This window comes from Symphodus melops (assembly GCF_947650265.1).
Source record: "Symphodus melops genome assembly, chromosome: 6".
In the NCBI taxonomy this organism is placed as follows: Eukaryota; Metazoa; Chordata; class Actinopteri; order Labriformes; family Labridae; genus Symphodus; species Symphodus melops.
In genome coordinates, this window is record NC_136696.1 from 5607301 (window position 1) to 5624632 (window position 17332).

At 39.9% G+C, this 17332-nt stretch overlaps 2 protein-coding genes across 2 annotated transcripts in view; both read right to left on the reverse strand.

Annotated features, from left to right (window-relative positions):
• The window catches only part of cpne2 (copine II), a 49921-nt gene extending 37029 nt beyond the window's left edge, over positions 1 to 12892 (reverse strand). Inside the window, exons 1-2 of the mRNA XM_079345601.1 lie at positions 12652 to 12892; positions 9018 to 9218 (exon numbers count right to left, since the gene is read on the reverse strand). Coding sequence (XP_079201727.1) covers positions 9018 to 9194 — 177 coding nt within the window. The 5' untranslated portion in view covers positions 9195 to 9218; positions 12652 to 12892. The remainder of the gene's footprint in view (positions 1 to 9017; positions 9219 to 12651) is intronic.
• Positions 12893 to 13888: 996 nt separating this feature from the next.
• Positions 13889 to 17332, reverse strand: part of nlrc5 (NLR family, CARD domain containing 5) — a 53148-nt gene continuing 49704 nt past the window's right edge. Inside the window, exons 50-55 of the mRNA XM_079345823.1 lie at positions 17065 to 17148; positions 16883 to 16966; positions 16690 to 16767; positions 16375 to 16458; positions 15555 to 15638; positions 13889 to 15357 (exon numbers count right to left, since the gene is read on the reverse strand). Coding sequence (XP_079201949.1) covers positions 15276 to 15357; positions 15555 to 15638; positions 16375 to 16458; positions 16690 to 16767; positions 16883 to 16966; positions 17065 to 17148 — 496 coding nt within the window. The 3' untranslated portion in view covers positions 13889 to 15275. The remainder of the gene's footprint in view (positions 15358 to 15554; positions 15639 to 16374; positions 16459 to 16689; positions 16768 to 16882; positions 16967 to 17064; positions 17149 to 17332) is intronic.

Genomic DNA, 17332 nt, shown 5'->3' on the forward strand with positions numbered 1-17332 from the left:
CTTCCTCTCTCTAGCAATAAAGGCCAAAAATAAATCTTTAAAAAAAAAAAAAAAAAAGTGGTAAAAGGTTAGCACAATCATTACTGCAATAATGTTCCTGGTGTGACTCCCTAACCTTTTTGTATGTCATGATGCTTTTTGATGTCTTGTGTGAAGCACTAGGAATTGCCTCGTTGTTGAAATGTGCTTGATAAATAAACTTGCCTTGCCATGTATGGGTTCTCTGTGTGTACACCCACAGTCAAACGGCATGCTCATTAGTTTAATTAGTGGGTCTAAATTGCCTCAAGGTGTGAATGGTCTTTCATCTTTATGTGTTGACTGACTGACTGACTGACAACCTGCCCAGAGACAAAACTGGTGCTCGCTCATCCAGCTATTTTGTATTTAACTTTGCACTTACATTTTGTCACTTTATGCTTTGGTTACATTTTAGTATAGCTGTACTCTTGTTCATTTACTGCTCTGTGTGCCTTCTAATTGCCCCCTGGGTGCAAATAAAGTTCAAATAACAGACAAAATAAAAGTTGATTAGATGCAGTAATTGTTTGATTATTGGATTGTTTTGTTGGTATTTATCACCACCAACCAAGTTTTCAGAGCTTTTAGCTAAAACAGCCCAGGGTTTGATGAAAGGACGCTAGTTATATTGACACAAACTGTATATTAAAAAGAGCTAAAAAATATGCAAAAATACTTGGTAGAGTTGCAAAGTGATCTGTTTTTTATTTCAACACAATTGAAAACTAAGTTTCACAAAAATGCAAACAAATAGGATTGACTGTTTTCATCTATTTTTTCTAAAATTGGTGCCTTTTTAAGGCACTATTCGTGATATACAGTACTTCTCATGTAGCCAATAGCTATCAGTGACAGTAGCCAGACAGATCTGAGTTTGAGGGTGTCAGTAAGTGCACTGTCAGAGTCCTGTTTTTTGCTCTGGGTCCTGTGAACCGGGTGGTTGGATGACTAATACACACTGGGCGTGCTACTCTTCAGACTGACTCACACAGAACACTCTAAACAGTGTGTTTATCCACCATTAGATGAGGTCAGTGCATGGCTCGCCTGTCACCATTCTGAATTATACAGAATAGAAATGTAACTTTTGAATGATACAACAGAGAGCACTTAGCTACATCTCTTTTCCAGCTTATTTATTGACAGTCATCAAACGAGCATTTTACCTTCTGAAATTTTAACAGTGTCCAAAAGGTTGTTTTACAAATAAATACCGACAAAACATAGGACGGTTTCTGTAAGCAGGCTAATTTAAGCACACTTTTAGTTAGCTTCATATTTCACATTTCACGCAATGACCGTGATCCAAAACTCTTAAGGCTGGTTCACACGGCAGGATTTTAAAATTGTCGGCTGATTTCCCAAACTTTAGAGACCCCACACAGTGATAAATAATCTGAGGTTTTACAGTTTTGGTCGTACAGTGTGTGGTGTGCGGCCACACAGCAACATCGACACACCACACTCGCTAACGTCCCCCAATCAGACAGGAAATCTCGCAAAACCTCTCGAGATCAAACGTGATTCCAGAGTCAACAAACGGACGAAGAGGATGTAACAGGGATCATTTGTGCTGATTTTAACAGAAAAAACACGCTTTAAAAAGAGGCGTCGGTCAAAGGAGGGGAGACAACGGGAGCATGAGCTGTACTTGGTACATGTGGATGTGGAGGTGAGTAGTTGTTGTTTTGCTGCCGGTGTTTCCTCGCCACTACGTCACCTCACTTTCTGATTGGCTACGCGTCACAGTCAACAGGCTCGTGCTCGTTTTCCCCTCCGGGGGAAACACCACACATGATGAGAAATCGGGCCAAAACAATCCAACATGTTGAATATCCCCGATTTGAGATCGGAGTGGTCCCGACATTCTTCCGACCAGACGAGAGCAGTCTGAACACACCACACACGGCGGGATGATCTTATAAGATTATTTTATGATTGGGGCGTCCTTAAGTTTATCGGAAGGGGAGAATCAGGGCCAAAATCGGCGTAATTATTCTGCCGTGTGAACCAAGCTTTAGGACATAAAATAAGCAGTGTGTTTGTTTTTTTTCTAGTCCTTGATTAAAACAGCTTTAATGCACAAGGCGAGGAGTCGGCCATCCCGTCCATTTAATCATGCTGTTGTCACCCTGATAAAAACCAATCAGCAGGACTCACACTTCTCACTCCTTGCAGACAGTCATGACTCAGAGAGGTACTGTATTTACAGAGGAAATACTCGATTTCTGCTGCAAATGTTGCACATTATGCCTTTCTATGGCGGGCCAAAAGTTGTCTTGTTCACATGAGAACTACAATGGTGTACATCGTTAACACACTTGCTTAGAATACGCATCGTTTTCACTTCACGTTTAAATGATTCAGATATAAGGTATTTTTATAAAATGGACCGTAGTGTGAACATTGTTAGACCTGGAAAAAGGAGGCTGTGGACAGAGAGTACTTTCATGAGTGAGGGCTTTAACTTCAGCCTGTGAACAGCGCTTACAGCTCTTATCCATCCGTCTGACTCATGAGTAGAGAGCAAAGAAGAATGGCTTAAAAATGATATGACTAAGGCGTCACTGCAGCCTGCCAGGCTGGAGTCCATGTCTTATATTTGTGTCTCTGTGGATTCACACCTGCCTCACTAGACTAGGGAAAAAATCAGACCTTTGTCCAATCCTCCTATTCTTTTACATGCATCCAAGTTTACGATCAAATAAATGAGACACAAATAGAAACTCACAGGCGACGGAAACAGACAGTTTCCTCTGGGGTACAAATGTTGCTCCCCTTCAAGGCTGCGAGATCAAGAATGACTGAAGACTTAACTTAAAGGATAAATATCCCGTAAACTGCAACAACATCCCACTTCTATCTGTTCTTTACATACAGTATGTGTGAAAAACATTTCACAAGATGTGTATTTATTTAGCAGTTATTAGGAAAAAATTGTCGGGCATTGTTTACTGGTTGCTGGGCAACACAAGGACCTAGGAGGTGATTTGTGATTTGTGATTTGTGGTTATCGAGGCACCTTTAGGGTTAACTAACTTCTTATCGAGGTGTAACAACATGGTCTTTTTTTTGTTTTAAAGGTTTATGTTTGGGCATTTTTGCACCTTTGTTATAAAGGAAGGACAGTGGATAGATACAGAATCAGGGAGAGAGAGTGGGGATCAACATGGCCGCCCGCGTGACGACTATAGCCGCCGTACACGGGGACGTGCACATTAACCACTGCGCCACCAACGCCCCCACAACATGGTCATTTATTCTGAACACCAAACCTGCTCCAGATTACAGAGTTATGTTCAGGATTAGAGATCAACCTGTACGAGACTACTGACCAATCAGAACTCCTCCTCACAGAAGTCTACGAGCTGATCTTTAGAGTGAGAGACACCGTCAATACACTTTACCTTTACTAAAGTAGTTAGCACTGAGGCTTACTACTTTAATACTCTCTGCTTCATGTTGTTTCTTATAAGCCTGACATATTTGTCTCACACTTTCAGACAAAGCAATATATAAGATATCTACTGAATTAAATCAATAGTCTTACTGTATCATCAACCATTAAGGGAACATGCTATATCGACGTGCTGGCTTCTCAGTCAACAATGCAGCAGCCAGTATGTCCAGCTCCTAAATTTCAATTCCGGTTCTGAATGGTCTGTATTTGTTTTGATCGGAGGAGGTCGGCCTCCACAGACGTTTTGAATTTCACTGGTCAACACAGTTCTGAAGCAGGCAAGCGAATCTGTTCAGATACAACTGATTCTACCTGACTTCAAAAGCCTCGGCATATTATTTAAAAAGCTCAGTGACTATAAATGTAAAACAAGGATCAATGTTGGAAAAGCTTTTGAAAAATAGAGAAAGGTCACAACGCAGAGAGGTTTCAAGCAACCTGCGTGCACATCAGTGTTTTGTGTCAGAGTCACACGTGGATCTTTTGAGAAGAGAAACAGGAGTTATTCAGATTTATCGTGAACAACTGATGAAACAGTGATGTTATTAGCCTTAGTTGGCACATTCACAAAGCTGGCGGCAGAGTTGTTCTTTGACAGGACAATGTGTTTAACATCTTCATATTTGTATGATATCACAGTTTACACGATGACGATTGATTGACTCCTTCATGATCCTGACTATATGCAGCTGGCAACACTTACATTCACTGAAACTTTGGGTTCATATATCAAGTTGATAACCAGCTTCAGGTAATTGTTAAATGTGATCTCCTCTGACAGAGAATCCAACAGATTCCCTGGGTATGTTGAACTCGCTCCGTAGTACGACCCAGTGAGTGGGTTGAGCCTGAGTGGTTTCAAAGACTGAGACATCAGAGAAGATGCTGTTAAAAAAAATTAATCACTTGTAAAACACCTGAAGCTCTCAAGCAAACAAACAATAAAAAAAATCAGGTAAAGGGAAGCAACAGCAGCAGGTCGGATTGTCAGAGCAATGTGGTTTCCTTTTCCTTTAGTCCTTTATGAATTCTCCCAGAGTCTAAAGAAAAATGATATTCATATGATCACTCTTAACGTTATTGTTGATTTATTGGCTATAACTTATTTTAAGTCTTACTTAAAATAGTGTCAGTTTAGTTTAATGCTTGCTGTTAAATCATCGTACATTATGCAGATAGCATGTATGAATTCAAAGCAACAACAAAACATGTTGTCCATACAGTATAAGAGGCTGATGACAGCACTGGAAGTAAAATCAATCAATCAGACATGAGTATCGCTGAGTGTGTGCTGGAGCACGAGTCGCACACTCGTGAAGGATTCACTGATAAGTGACTTTTAAGAGCCAACATGCTCTTCGTCAGACTACTGGTCTGCATGTCATGTAAATTGTGGCTCTTACTTGCTTCTCTTTAGTCAGCCGTGGAAGTAAAACATAACTTTGAAATTGCATCAAGAAAACAGTCAGCTGAAAGAGGCTGAAACGCTCTGCAGAGCTTCTAAACACTGCAGCGTGCAATTAGAATATTTACAAATGGATTAGAGTGCAGCAGCTTCAATCATCCAGGATTCACCTGCTTGTGCATATTGTAGAATTTAAGATCCTGTGTTCTGGTGAAGGTTTTAGAAAATCAACTTCTCATTCATTCGGCGTTCCTTGTTGCTTTAGACCCAGCACCATGAAACAGAAAATAACATTTTCATTCAAAAAAATTAAAAAGATGGACATTTGTTTGTCACAGCTTTGTATAGTTGGTACGTACATGATAACATAATTGCAGCTACATATGACTGTGATGTGTAAAAGCATCAATGTTTTTTTATCCCCCTTGATTTGGGCATGCCTGTTGTTAACCACCATCAATGTGAGTTCTCACTTGCAGTGCGACATATCTGAGTCAATCACAGGTGTTGCGATAAGTATGAGGATATGGTGTTAGAAGAGAGAGAGAGAGAGAGAGAGAGAGAGAGAGAGAAAAAAACATGCAACAAATGTAAAAAATAGCCCAAGTGTGCTAACTTGGTGTCATGTCATTTGCATAGCTGGGTTTTATAATTCTTTAAGCCTAGTGTTATTTAAAGCCTCTCTAACACCAGCCTTAGCTGCTATTTCTTTCCATCAAACATTTTTCTCGTTCTCTTTTTCACTCTCACTGGATTTTCTCTCCATCTCTTCTGGTCCTTCCCTTTCAGTCCTCTGTCACTGATTTCCCCTCACCCTCTCTCACACCTCCTCACTCTCACACTTTTACCCTCTTACCCTCTCCCTCTCATTCTCCCAATGGAGCCAGCTGCTTCTCACACTTCTATATCACAGGATGACAAGAATGAGAAGGAGAGGGGAAGCGTCGCGACACAAACGAGGAAGACAATCATGGGAGGAAGAGAACTAAGCGAACAGGAGGGGATCAGAGGAAGCGAGGATGCTGAGATGTGAGAGAAACGGCGAGCTGTGGATAATATCCGAGAAAAGGTTTGGGCCTCATTTCGCCTTCTTCATCGCTCCCTCACACCAGGAGTGCAAAGCTTTTGTTTCCCTTGCCGTTACCATAGTAACTGTTGGTAATTTCACATCGGCGCCACATGCCCTGCTGACCGTCAGCTAGCTAGAACCTGAGGCACTCGCCTACACAGACGCACACAAGGACAGACACACACACACACACACACACACACACACACACACACACACACAAAAGCCAGCTTGCCCTGTTGACCAGCTGTTTGCTACAGAAAAGCCTCGAGGCGGCAGCCTACACACACCTAAACTTCATCAACATGTTCCTGTGGAGCTGCCTTAACTCAGTTCCTATGTTTGTTTGTTTTTTTCTGTACAATGAGAATGTGGTACATCAAACATTTACATCACATATTGTGTTTTCAATTAAAGCACAGGACAAAGCTCCCACACAAGAAAAAAACTGATCTGTTCAAATTGTGATTTAAAAACGTATCTACTGACCCACGCACAGGACTATCCTCAGATCTGTCAACTTCCAGATGATGTGAGTTTAGAGAGGACATATTATCCCCCATTTCCACCTTTTCAGACAGCCCTCTGTGTCCCCTCTCTAAATGAAACATCTGTGCTGTGGTCCAAATATAACATTGATCAAACACCAGAGGAGGTTTGTCACCCTGTATAAACCAGCTCTCTCAGAACGCTGCGTTTTGTTGTCTCTTTAAATGCAATGAGCCCCGCCTATGTATTATTTTGCATGGATGTCTGCTTAGGACAAAACAAAATGTTTATATTTATGCTTGGATATGAAACATTACATATTCCTTACATTACCCTCAATGTCCAGTTAATTCCCATAATTCCCATGGAAAGTTTCTCATTTGGAATATTTCCAAAAATCCTAAACTAAACTTCCTCTGAAAAGTTTCCAGAATTATTTCCAGGGATGTAATGATTCACTTAACTCCAGATACGATTGACGATACTGGGTTCACGATATGATTCTCTCACGATTTATTTTACAAAATGAGAAAAATTGAGAGATGATAGAAAAAGATTCCCTTCAATTTTTCATGAAAACATCAATGCACCTGGTAATCTCTTTGGCTCTTGCACTCGTTTGGGCAAGCAGGGCTACAAACCCGTTGTTACACCTGCTTGTTACAACCAACCTCCTCTCCTCATGACTTTACTGCGGTTCATTTTTCAGAGTACCGATGTGAACTATGACACCTTTGAATCCATTTTTAACTGCTTCACGATTCATTTTTACATCCCTAGCGGAGACTTTCCACCCATTTGCAACCTAGTTGTAAGACTTATGCAGACCCCAAACAAAGGACTGGGTGGATTTATTTCACATTTTGTGGGCCGGGAGACACTCAGGTTACCCACATATATGTTCAAAAACACTGTTTAAGTGGATTTTCATAATACGTCCCCTTTAACATTTCTGGTACTGATTTATTGTTATTTTTTATTCTTATTCTACTGTGAGGCCACAGGTTAAATCAAACCTTGATTACATGTTGGTCTATCAAAAGCCCCAAAAAAACTGTTTTCACACCACAAAGTAAAAATTGTCCATGTGTAGAAAGCTTAGTCACAATTACTTGCGGTGTCAGGCCTGGTGTGGCTCACACTACTCTGTCACCAGGATTCTCCCATTAATAAGCTTAGCATTCAACAAACCTCTTAAGAACAATGGACTGTCATTTTTAAAGGCATTCAGTGTCCAACATGAAGATGTGTTTTGCTTTAAGCGCTTCAATAAAGCTTTTTCAAATAATCAATTTAACACTAATGAAATGGTTCTATGTAGGGACGCACCGATCGTGAGCTCAGCCAGTCTAACATGGCGTGGATGATGTGGCGAGCACTGATGCAAGTCAAGTGACCCTGGCAAGCTTGTATATCTAACTCCTGATTTCGAGAAGAGTTTTTGTATTTTGGGAAGAAGTCATTTTGTTGGACCAACTCATTTGTCTTGTGTTTTACTGGCGAACATGAATGGAGGTGTGGGAGTCTTACATCTTCTCCTGGAAAGATGAGACATGCAGATTGTAAAACATGTTCAAACCGAAATACATCAAATCATTTTAAAAACAGACACAAAGAGTTATGAAGAAGTCATAAAAAATGGGTGCTCGACAGAGATTCAGCAATACTGTTATTTTCAATCTTGGCATCAGTATTGATCCTGACTTTCATGATTCCACCTTCTCTGAGGTTACCAAGGTCACTGGTCTTTATGCCCCGTGTTGCATTTTCTTCGTCACTGCAAACGGTTAAACTCTAGTTACAACCTTAAACCTCTATTTCTCAAACAGAGGAAGGTATGAAAGGGCTCATATGCAATTAAGGCTTCCTTCATTTTTGACTTTCTGTCCAGTCAAATATCAGCATGAATTTATGTGTCAGAGTAGACCAAAGTTCAGCTCTTCATGGAGGATTAGCTCAGATTAATCTGGCCTCCTTCAGTGGACCTGCTAATTGAAGCGGTTTCTTGAGCATTAACTGATTTCGGTGTGAAATTTCACGGCAGACACAGAGAGAACATGCAATCCCCCGCAGTGAGCTCCCAGCTAGTAGCCAGCCAGTGGACAAACACACAGGACCTGATTGTTTTGAGCCTGTGTGTACTAAAGACTTCAGAGTCAAAATGTCACACTAAGATATGTTACAACATCCTACAGGGCTGGGTATGTTAGGGCACATTGCAGATGGTCAAGACGTATTCTTGTTCACAGAATACACTTTCTGCACTACATTTACTTCCATAGACAACAAGCAAACAATATCCTCTGCTCTCCTCTGTTGAAAGTGTCAGCTCTGTCGATGTTGCCTTGAAAGCACCTCCAGCACTTTGACAAACGTCAGAGTATTTTTACTTCTGGCTCTCATTTATCCTCTTCACTTCAATGCTAAGGACAAGAGGCACTAGACACGGGTTTGACTCCACGTTGTGTGGGCAATAATATTTCACCTCTGTTGGGCCTGTTCTCCTCATTCTGACATTTCATCCTTTTTGTTTAGAAGACACTGCACACTCATCCCCATCTCTCCAACCTTACCTCCACCCAGTTTCCTTCCACCTCATTGAAGAGAACACAGAACGGGTCCGACTTGGAGGCTACATCTCGGTCCAGCAGGTTGGATGCAGTGACGGACAGCTCCACCCGAGTGACGCAGTGCTGAGGTGCAACACTGCGTGTCTGGCCGTCAGTGGCAGTGCCCAGAGTGTAGGCCATGGTCTGGGGTCAAAGATAATCACCCTTGAACAAAAAAAAGGACAAAGAAATAAGTAGAATACAGTTCAGTTTCTGTGCTTCCCACAGTGGTGGTTTCCTGACTGAAAATGTGATGCTTTTAAATCTATGAAGAGGAGAGCTGCAGTCTTTGAACACTTTTTCAAACACTTTTTTTTTTGAACACCACAATTTAAGTTCTGCTGGCTGAAGAATGGAGAAAATGTCCTTAGTTTGAGTATAAATGTGTTTAAGGCATAACATTTTATAAGAGAAGGTAGGCCTATGTTACTTGATCATTGGACTAATAACGTATTGTCATCATATTGTTCTTATTTCTGCCAGCCGTCGAACTTCATGCCTTTTTTAAACAAAGAATACAACCTACTAACAGGTGGTTTCTACTGTGACTGTGGTCAATAGACCAGGTCAAACCACAGCCATGCTAAAAGCTCTGTGAAGCTGCATCTGTCATGATGCTGCTTCAAGCTGCATGCATACATAAATGTGCAACAATGCTTATCTTTCTCAGCTAAATTATACAATATGGTAACAATCTGAGACTAAGTGGAAGGCATGCCCACACTTTAAGGCAGCATCCACAACACAATGAAAGTCATTATTATACAGGTTTAATCCAAAGTATTAGAGCAGAGCTGCTTACAGCAAACATCTCAACAGTGATAATAAAGAAGACCACAAAATGCCCAAAAGGTGACAACATGAACTGTTTGTCATGTGTGAACAGTCTGAAAGCCTGAAACACGTACTTCAGTTTTATATGTAACTTCAACTGGAAGACTCACATTTATCAGTAACGAAGTAATTTAACATTTAAAACATGTAGTTGTTGTTACTATTGTGAATAACTGCACAACTGTAAAGTTGACCTGATGATCGCCTGAGATGAAAGTGGCTGCTTTTCATCAGGAAATATAATACATAACATATCTTCTACTACTATTGCAAAAATTGTATTTATGTTACTGTTTTATTTGGTTTCGACTTTTGATTTCTGTATTGCTGCTGCAGCGCCTGAATTGGCGTACTTTATTGGGAACAATAAAGTAATATCTCATATCTTAATAGTAACACCCAGTTCCTTTAGTTGAGGTATGTACTTAAAACACATTGATGCGACTGTATATATACATTCAAGTCTTCACCTGAATCTGAAAGGAAAACTTGACCCTATCAAAGCTGCATAGAAGTGACTGTGCGATCATTTCACTAAGGTTGCCCAAACAATGATGGATGATTACAACATCGATTTGTAGTCTCAGCGTTGGCTTGTTTACTTATAAACTATACTGCAAGTGTTCAAATGACATCCATAATATTACAGGAGAAGATACAATGGACCAGGATGCCTTTTCAATTTTTTTCTTGAGGCCATTCCTCAGTCGCTAGTCAGCATCCTTCTCCATCATATAATTACAGTGTAATGAGCTGCACTGTAGGTTTGTCGATACATGATGGAAGAATAGGATGCTTACGTTGTGATGGCTGGTGTCCAGGATAACATCATTACTGTAAGGGATCTTATGTAACTATTACTTCAAGGCATGTGTGTGTTAACACGTCTCTTATTTGTATCTGTTGCCAGGCAGAGTGAGCACGTCCCTCGAGATCTCAGTAGTACACAGCCGCAGGCGATGACGATATAATCCACAAAGATAATTTTATATTACAGTTTTTTTTCCACAGACAGGCAAATAAAAGTAATAGACAAGAGGCAACTTACTAATAAATCACCCTTAAAGTAGGTTTTACAACACTACAGACTCCAGTTTCATAGAACTACTGACACTTAGGGGAAAAAACAAATACCCACTGAGGAGGAATTAAACAAAGCAGTAAACTACATGCTGGATGTGAGCTCGGCCTTGGAAGTGCAGAACAGCCTTTGGGTAGGTCTAAGCTGCCTCCAGGAAGTGCTAACAATATCAATACTAAACACACTCACACACACACTCTGCCCTAAGCTCAGTTCAAAGCCTCCAGTACCTATTAAATGTAAGCCTCGGGCAAAAAGGTGAGAAAAAGACATTACAGTATAAAACACACATTTCTAGTCTGACAGCATGCCTGAGCATGTTGGTAACATGTTATTCTCTGTAATAGAATGTGAGACATGAAGCCTTAATGAAAAATAACCAGCATGGTGGCACCTTGTCTCCATAAAGGTGGTTTTGTTGTCAAAGCGACAAATTAGAAGGATGCTGTCTGTTGCTAAGATACTAATGTGTCATACCCCATGTGCCCCCCCATCTCTTCTCCCCTGCTCTGCTCCTGTGATGTCACACTGCGAGTGTTGATGTGCTGAAAATGCCAGTGCAATATCTTCATTCATTGACTCAGTCCTTCAAAGGTAATGAAAAGTTTGTTGTGACTGGTTTTACATTTTCAGTTTCACGGCGGCTGATGAATGGAGTAGTTTTGACTACATAACCATTTTCAAATTTATGCTGAGTTCACACAAATCAAAGACACACACTCTCAGTTTGCACCAAAATAAACATTTCTTACACAACTTACATGGGCTTTTACAATGCACCAGGATGAATGCTTATGTGAAGCTTTAACATTTTCCGATCACTGTCAAATATGTCAAAGCTCTTGGAGCAACCAGCCCCATAAGTCCTGGTATCAGGAGAGAAAAACCAAAAAGGCATGTTTGTTGTTGTTTGCTTTCATCAGACAAAAACACAGATTGATGTTACCCAACTTTCAGTGCTGCAGTAAGTTAAACCTTTTTTTGTTTAAATTTCTGCAAAGTGCATCACTAGGCCATATAAAATAACATGTCAAGGAGGGAGAAGCATTCTAGTTGCTGTTTATTTGACTGTTTGGGACATAAAGGTAGACTTTGAATATAACATGATACAAAAAACAACCAAACTACTTTATGGCAGCTGTTTTCCATAAACCTGGTTGATCTGATGTCAATAAGAAAGACGTTCAGGGTGCACAGCGACATCAGAGCCACCTCTGCAGGAGGCCAAACATTAAAACTGACAGAGAAGCCTGGTTAAGATGACGAGTAAGAAAGTTATTCTATATTAAAGGGATACATAGCAGTAAGTGAAATTATCTGAGTTTAATTATCCCTCACGTCATGTCTTCCGTGGCCTATTCTTCACAAGAAACAGGTCAAAACAGTCAAACGAAAACTCTCGTTCACGCACCAACTCAAAAACACGCATACTCAAAAACACGTCGGAATGTTACTTTTGATGTCTGACCCGCGTGCACCGTTTTGGTCAAATGCCACATCCTAAACAAACTCATTTTCCTGTTTTTAACCTCATTATCGAGCACGTTGTAGCTGCAGTGACATTTTGAAAACTGACTTTGTCTTAGTAGCCCCTCACTATTTTTCTAACTAGAGCATGACAAAGATAAAACATTTAAAAAAAATAAAATAAATAAAACCTGTCGCAACTAATGTGACTCTCACCTCAGAAGATGACGTCCAAGTTCTCCGCTTTTAGTTGAACACAAAATGTACTACACCGCACTATGAGGAGCAGTAAAATCCCAAAATGTATTTTCTTTTTCTACAACAAAGTGGAAACTGAAGTTTCTTGTGTCATTTTCATCCCGAGTATTCTGCGAGGCGCAACAGTGTAGGGACGTAAATCATCCTTGAAGCCACCTGGACTCTGCTCCTCCTGCCCGTGCAGCGCGGCTGAAGGATGGAGCGTAATAAAGCCCGCTGTAATTAACTCACGACCGGAAGTACAAGGTGCTGACTTACAAAATAAATGAAGTGTTGTCAGGCTGATGCACAGGACTTCCGTTTAACGAGTTCGAAACCGCTGTCTGTCTGCTTACCCTGTGTACAATTAGCATTACAATGTATTTATTTTTTCTTTATGTCTTTTCAGGAGATGGTACATTTTAAACCATGTCGGCCTGCCTCTTCCTTAGTAAGCTTTTTAGTGATGTCTACCATGAAAATGTCATCACTCACCTAGCACCATCTTGTGGTTAATACAGGTGTCACACAACCTTAATGGCTTTAACTCTGGCGGAAAATGTTTGTTTGCATAATATCAGTGGTTTATAAATAAACATGTGTAAAAAGAGGCACACAAACACTCATAAAGGAATTAATGAAAGATGTTGGTTATTATGTTTTACCCTAAAGTAGATTTGGCATTTAAGAATTTTGTAAGAAAGAGTATATTTCCCTTTATAAAATAACCCTCTGCGAATCAATACAGTATTATCTTACCTTCATTGTTCAGATGTAAGAAACAACTTTATTCAAAGTATACCATCAATGGTGATAAATAGAAACAAACAACTAAAACGCAGATTCAGTCACAGACAACCAGAGATGAGGATCACTGTGCTTGATGTGACATGTCATCGTTATTTGCATCCCAAATGCCCTGAAGGAATAGGATCTACAGTCTGCTGTATTTGCACTACTAGTTTCAACCACACGGGGGTGCTAAGGGACTGATTGTCTACAGTCACAGCTGTTACTTCTCTTCAGCTGCTCTTGTTGACATTAGGAAGAATAGATGCCTTCCTTGTTGATGTTATAGGAAAAAGGAAAATGATCTATTCTGGAAACTTACAAGTTTAATCTGAAAAACCCAGTTAAAATTCTACTCCTGTGTCACACTTCATCGTAAATGAGAAATCAGTGGTGTTAAAAAAAGACAGGCACAAAGTGAGGGTAGTCTCTTTTATATTTCATTTACATCTCAGTGCAAGTCAGAATGAAGGAATGAAAAGATACATAGAAAGAAATATAATTCAAAGTACAAAACAAAAAACAAACAAATCGAAATCAAAAACTGAATATTGCATTAGCTGCCACAGTCCCACGTAAAATCTCTGCTTGCAATGATTTGCAAAGATTATAATGTACATGCGGTTTTATACAATCAATCCTTAATCATAATTTAAGTCTGACAGAAACACAGCTCAATAAATAACTTAAAAATGATAACTTGGATGATTTCTTCCATGTCAACAGCGGAAATAAATACACAAACTTGATAGAGACCACAACCTGAGAGGGGAGTCCTTGTCGTCTCCCTTTGCTGTGTGTGTGTGATTTATTGTGTTTTCACTCTTGTGGTCTCTCATTGTAAACTCTATACAGTGCAAAGTAACTATGTGAAGTATAATTTTAATAGAAAACACTCAGTGTTTTTCTGGATTTATTAGCCTCTAGGTTCACGGCGAGGAGTAACAGTGACGGCGTATAGAGAGAGACGATGGACGCGGGTCTATGAGGCAGAAAGCGCTTTGTGGGTTATTCCTTTGATAACCCGCAATGATGACTCTAAAAGTTCTACTTCATTACTGAAATCCAGCAGTCTTCAGAGACATGCAGCTCCCAGAATGAACACAATTTATCATCTTAAACATTAGAAGATGAGTATCATCCAGCCTCGGATTAAAAGTCTGTCTTAAACATTTCAATAAGCATACCAGCTATTATCCTTCTTTGAGAGTTAACAGTGAGCCTATGATAGAGGACACTTGTGGCTCTATCGGAGCCACAAGTTTGGATGCAGAACACGGAGATGGGTGGAGTCTGCCAGCTTTCTGTCAACAGTTCTACGCTCAACATGTGCGTGTTTCATTTGCTAAATACACACGCCGGGTTGGCTACACTGCACTACATTATAACAACATCAGAGTCATAGAAGTGTGCCACACTGTCAGCCGATCCTGCCAGTTTACAGCAGTGAAACTAGAGGCCAGTAAGTGCAAAGTTTCAATAGTTTAAACAGCTCAAAAAGAGACAAAATAATAAATAAATACCTTGAAGTCCAATTACACAAAATAATCAATTCATTTCAACAGGCATGAAATATATACACTGTCTAAGCAAATGACCTTTGTTTTTTTCAAATCTGTACCAGTTATCAAGTAAACCATTAAGGCTTTTTGGCAATCTGATTTTTTTCTCTGTAAGATCATTCATAATCCTTTTCTATGGTTATACTGCAGGATAGCTTATTCTCACTCACTTGTTGGTGTCTGGAGCATGAGCGCATGGCGGAAGTGATTCACCTGCACATTGTTAGGAAGATGAATGTATTACAGATGACATCACGTCGGTGAGAAGTTCAGCCTCCTGTCCCGAAGACAAAGACTCTGTGCTTCACTGGGAGAGATGTTGTTCCTCCACAGCCTGTAAAACACAGCAGTGGGACATTTAATATCCCTCGTTTGAATATGATTAAAAAAAAAAAAATACAGCTGAACTGTAATATCACAGTACTATTACAAAACATTGTAGACTAAAGAAAAACTCAACATGTACAGGTATTGACAGAAGTGCAATGAGTAGGCGTTGTCAGTAATAACAAATCCACAGAAAGAGCTTACCGGATGAGCTGAAGAGCAGGACATGACTGTAAGGCTTCAAACAGGGCTTCTGCTCCAGCAACACTCACACTGTTTGACTCCAAACTGAGACAAAAGAATCATAAACATGCTTTATCTTCTCCCACTTGTGAGTGTGTTGAGAACCCTTCACGCCTGAATTTGTTTCCAAGTATTTTTTTTTTTTTTACATCTGTTTTTGCTTTCAAGTAGATGCTACATTAAGTTGAGAACGTTTATTTGAAAATATCACGATGTTAAGACACTCCCTCATGGCCATTTGGGACGCACCATGGTTTCAGTTCTGACAATACACAAATAGTGAGACATGAAGCTCAGTATGAAGTTCAAACAGTAAGTTTTATATTTTTGACAATTCTTACTGTGTCCCTGATGATGATGCTTTATATCATTTTAAGTAATTACCCAACCAGAATTCATTAATTAGCTCTTCAGAAGATTTTCTCATATTAGTCTCAGTCTTTTTTTCAACTTTTAAAACAAACAATTGTTCCCCCCAACTGAAGGCCACACATCCATCCTAAGCTGAAAAACACATTATTTTCATCAGGACGGAGGCCTTCAGCTTTTACTATTTTTTTAACAGCGCCCCCTGGTGGCAGATTCTACATATTGTGTATTTAAATAATATTTACCGCAGAGACTCAATTTTAAATAAATCAAACAATTCAATAAAACATATACCTTAAGTATTGAGAACAACTTCAAGAGAGAAGGAAGAATGATAATAAAAACAAAACAAAACAAAAAACCCATTAACTCTGTTCAGTGTGAATGTGTGTGTTTTTTTTTAAAAACCTACTCTATAATGGTCAGCCTATGACAGAGTGGCATGACTCTGGCCAGCTCCTCTGCCACGTCATCCCCGCAGTTATTCCATCCCAAACTAAAGACAAAAACAAAGAGACAGGGTGTGTGACGATAACCTCCAAACATGAAGACCATGCCTCACAGGCCTCATGAACCAATTTACACTCATTATCTTGATGCCCTTTGTATATTCTCTATTACTGTAGGTGGATCCAATACATGCAAGAAGACTCCACTATGTAGCAGACTCATGTTTACAACCATAATAAACAGTAATATTTTGTCACTGTTTACAATCTTCTCTCACCCAACATCCTGTATGAGGGGACAGTGAGCCAGAGTCGAGGCCACAGCACACAGCTTTGGAGTCCCAACAGAGGTCAGACTGACAGCAGAAAAAAACAGAAACACATTATTCAACGTTCTAATGTGAATAAGAAGTCAATATGGTCGTCTACCACAGTCCTAATACCAAAAACTAAAACGGAGCACAGTCTTACTGCATCTTGGTGAGGTTCTTCAGGCCCATTATTGCTTTGGACAGACTCAGTGACCCTTCGTATGTGATGTTGTTTTCTGAAATACTACAGAGAGGGCACATGCATAAAGGGCATTAAACTCAGGACAAGTGTGACAAATGTTACAGACATCAGAGAGAGATCTGAATCTGCGTGTGTCTTACTCCAACACAGTGATGTGGGTCAATGAGGGTAGAACAAGGGCCATCCTAGCAGCAGTGAGGTCGCCCAGACTGTTACGACATAGACTGTAAGCGAGAACAAACATGTTTTCATTCTGTCGCTACTGAACATGCAAAAGACAAAACTTTTCATTTGTATTGATCTGGAGAAAAAGAGTTTATAGAATACAATAGACTGAAAATAAAGAACAAAATACAGATACATGTTCTTCCCATGTGAAATATTAATTGAGGCCCTGTGTCCACTGAG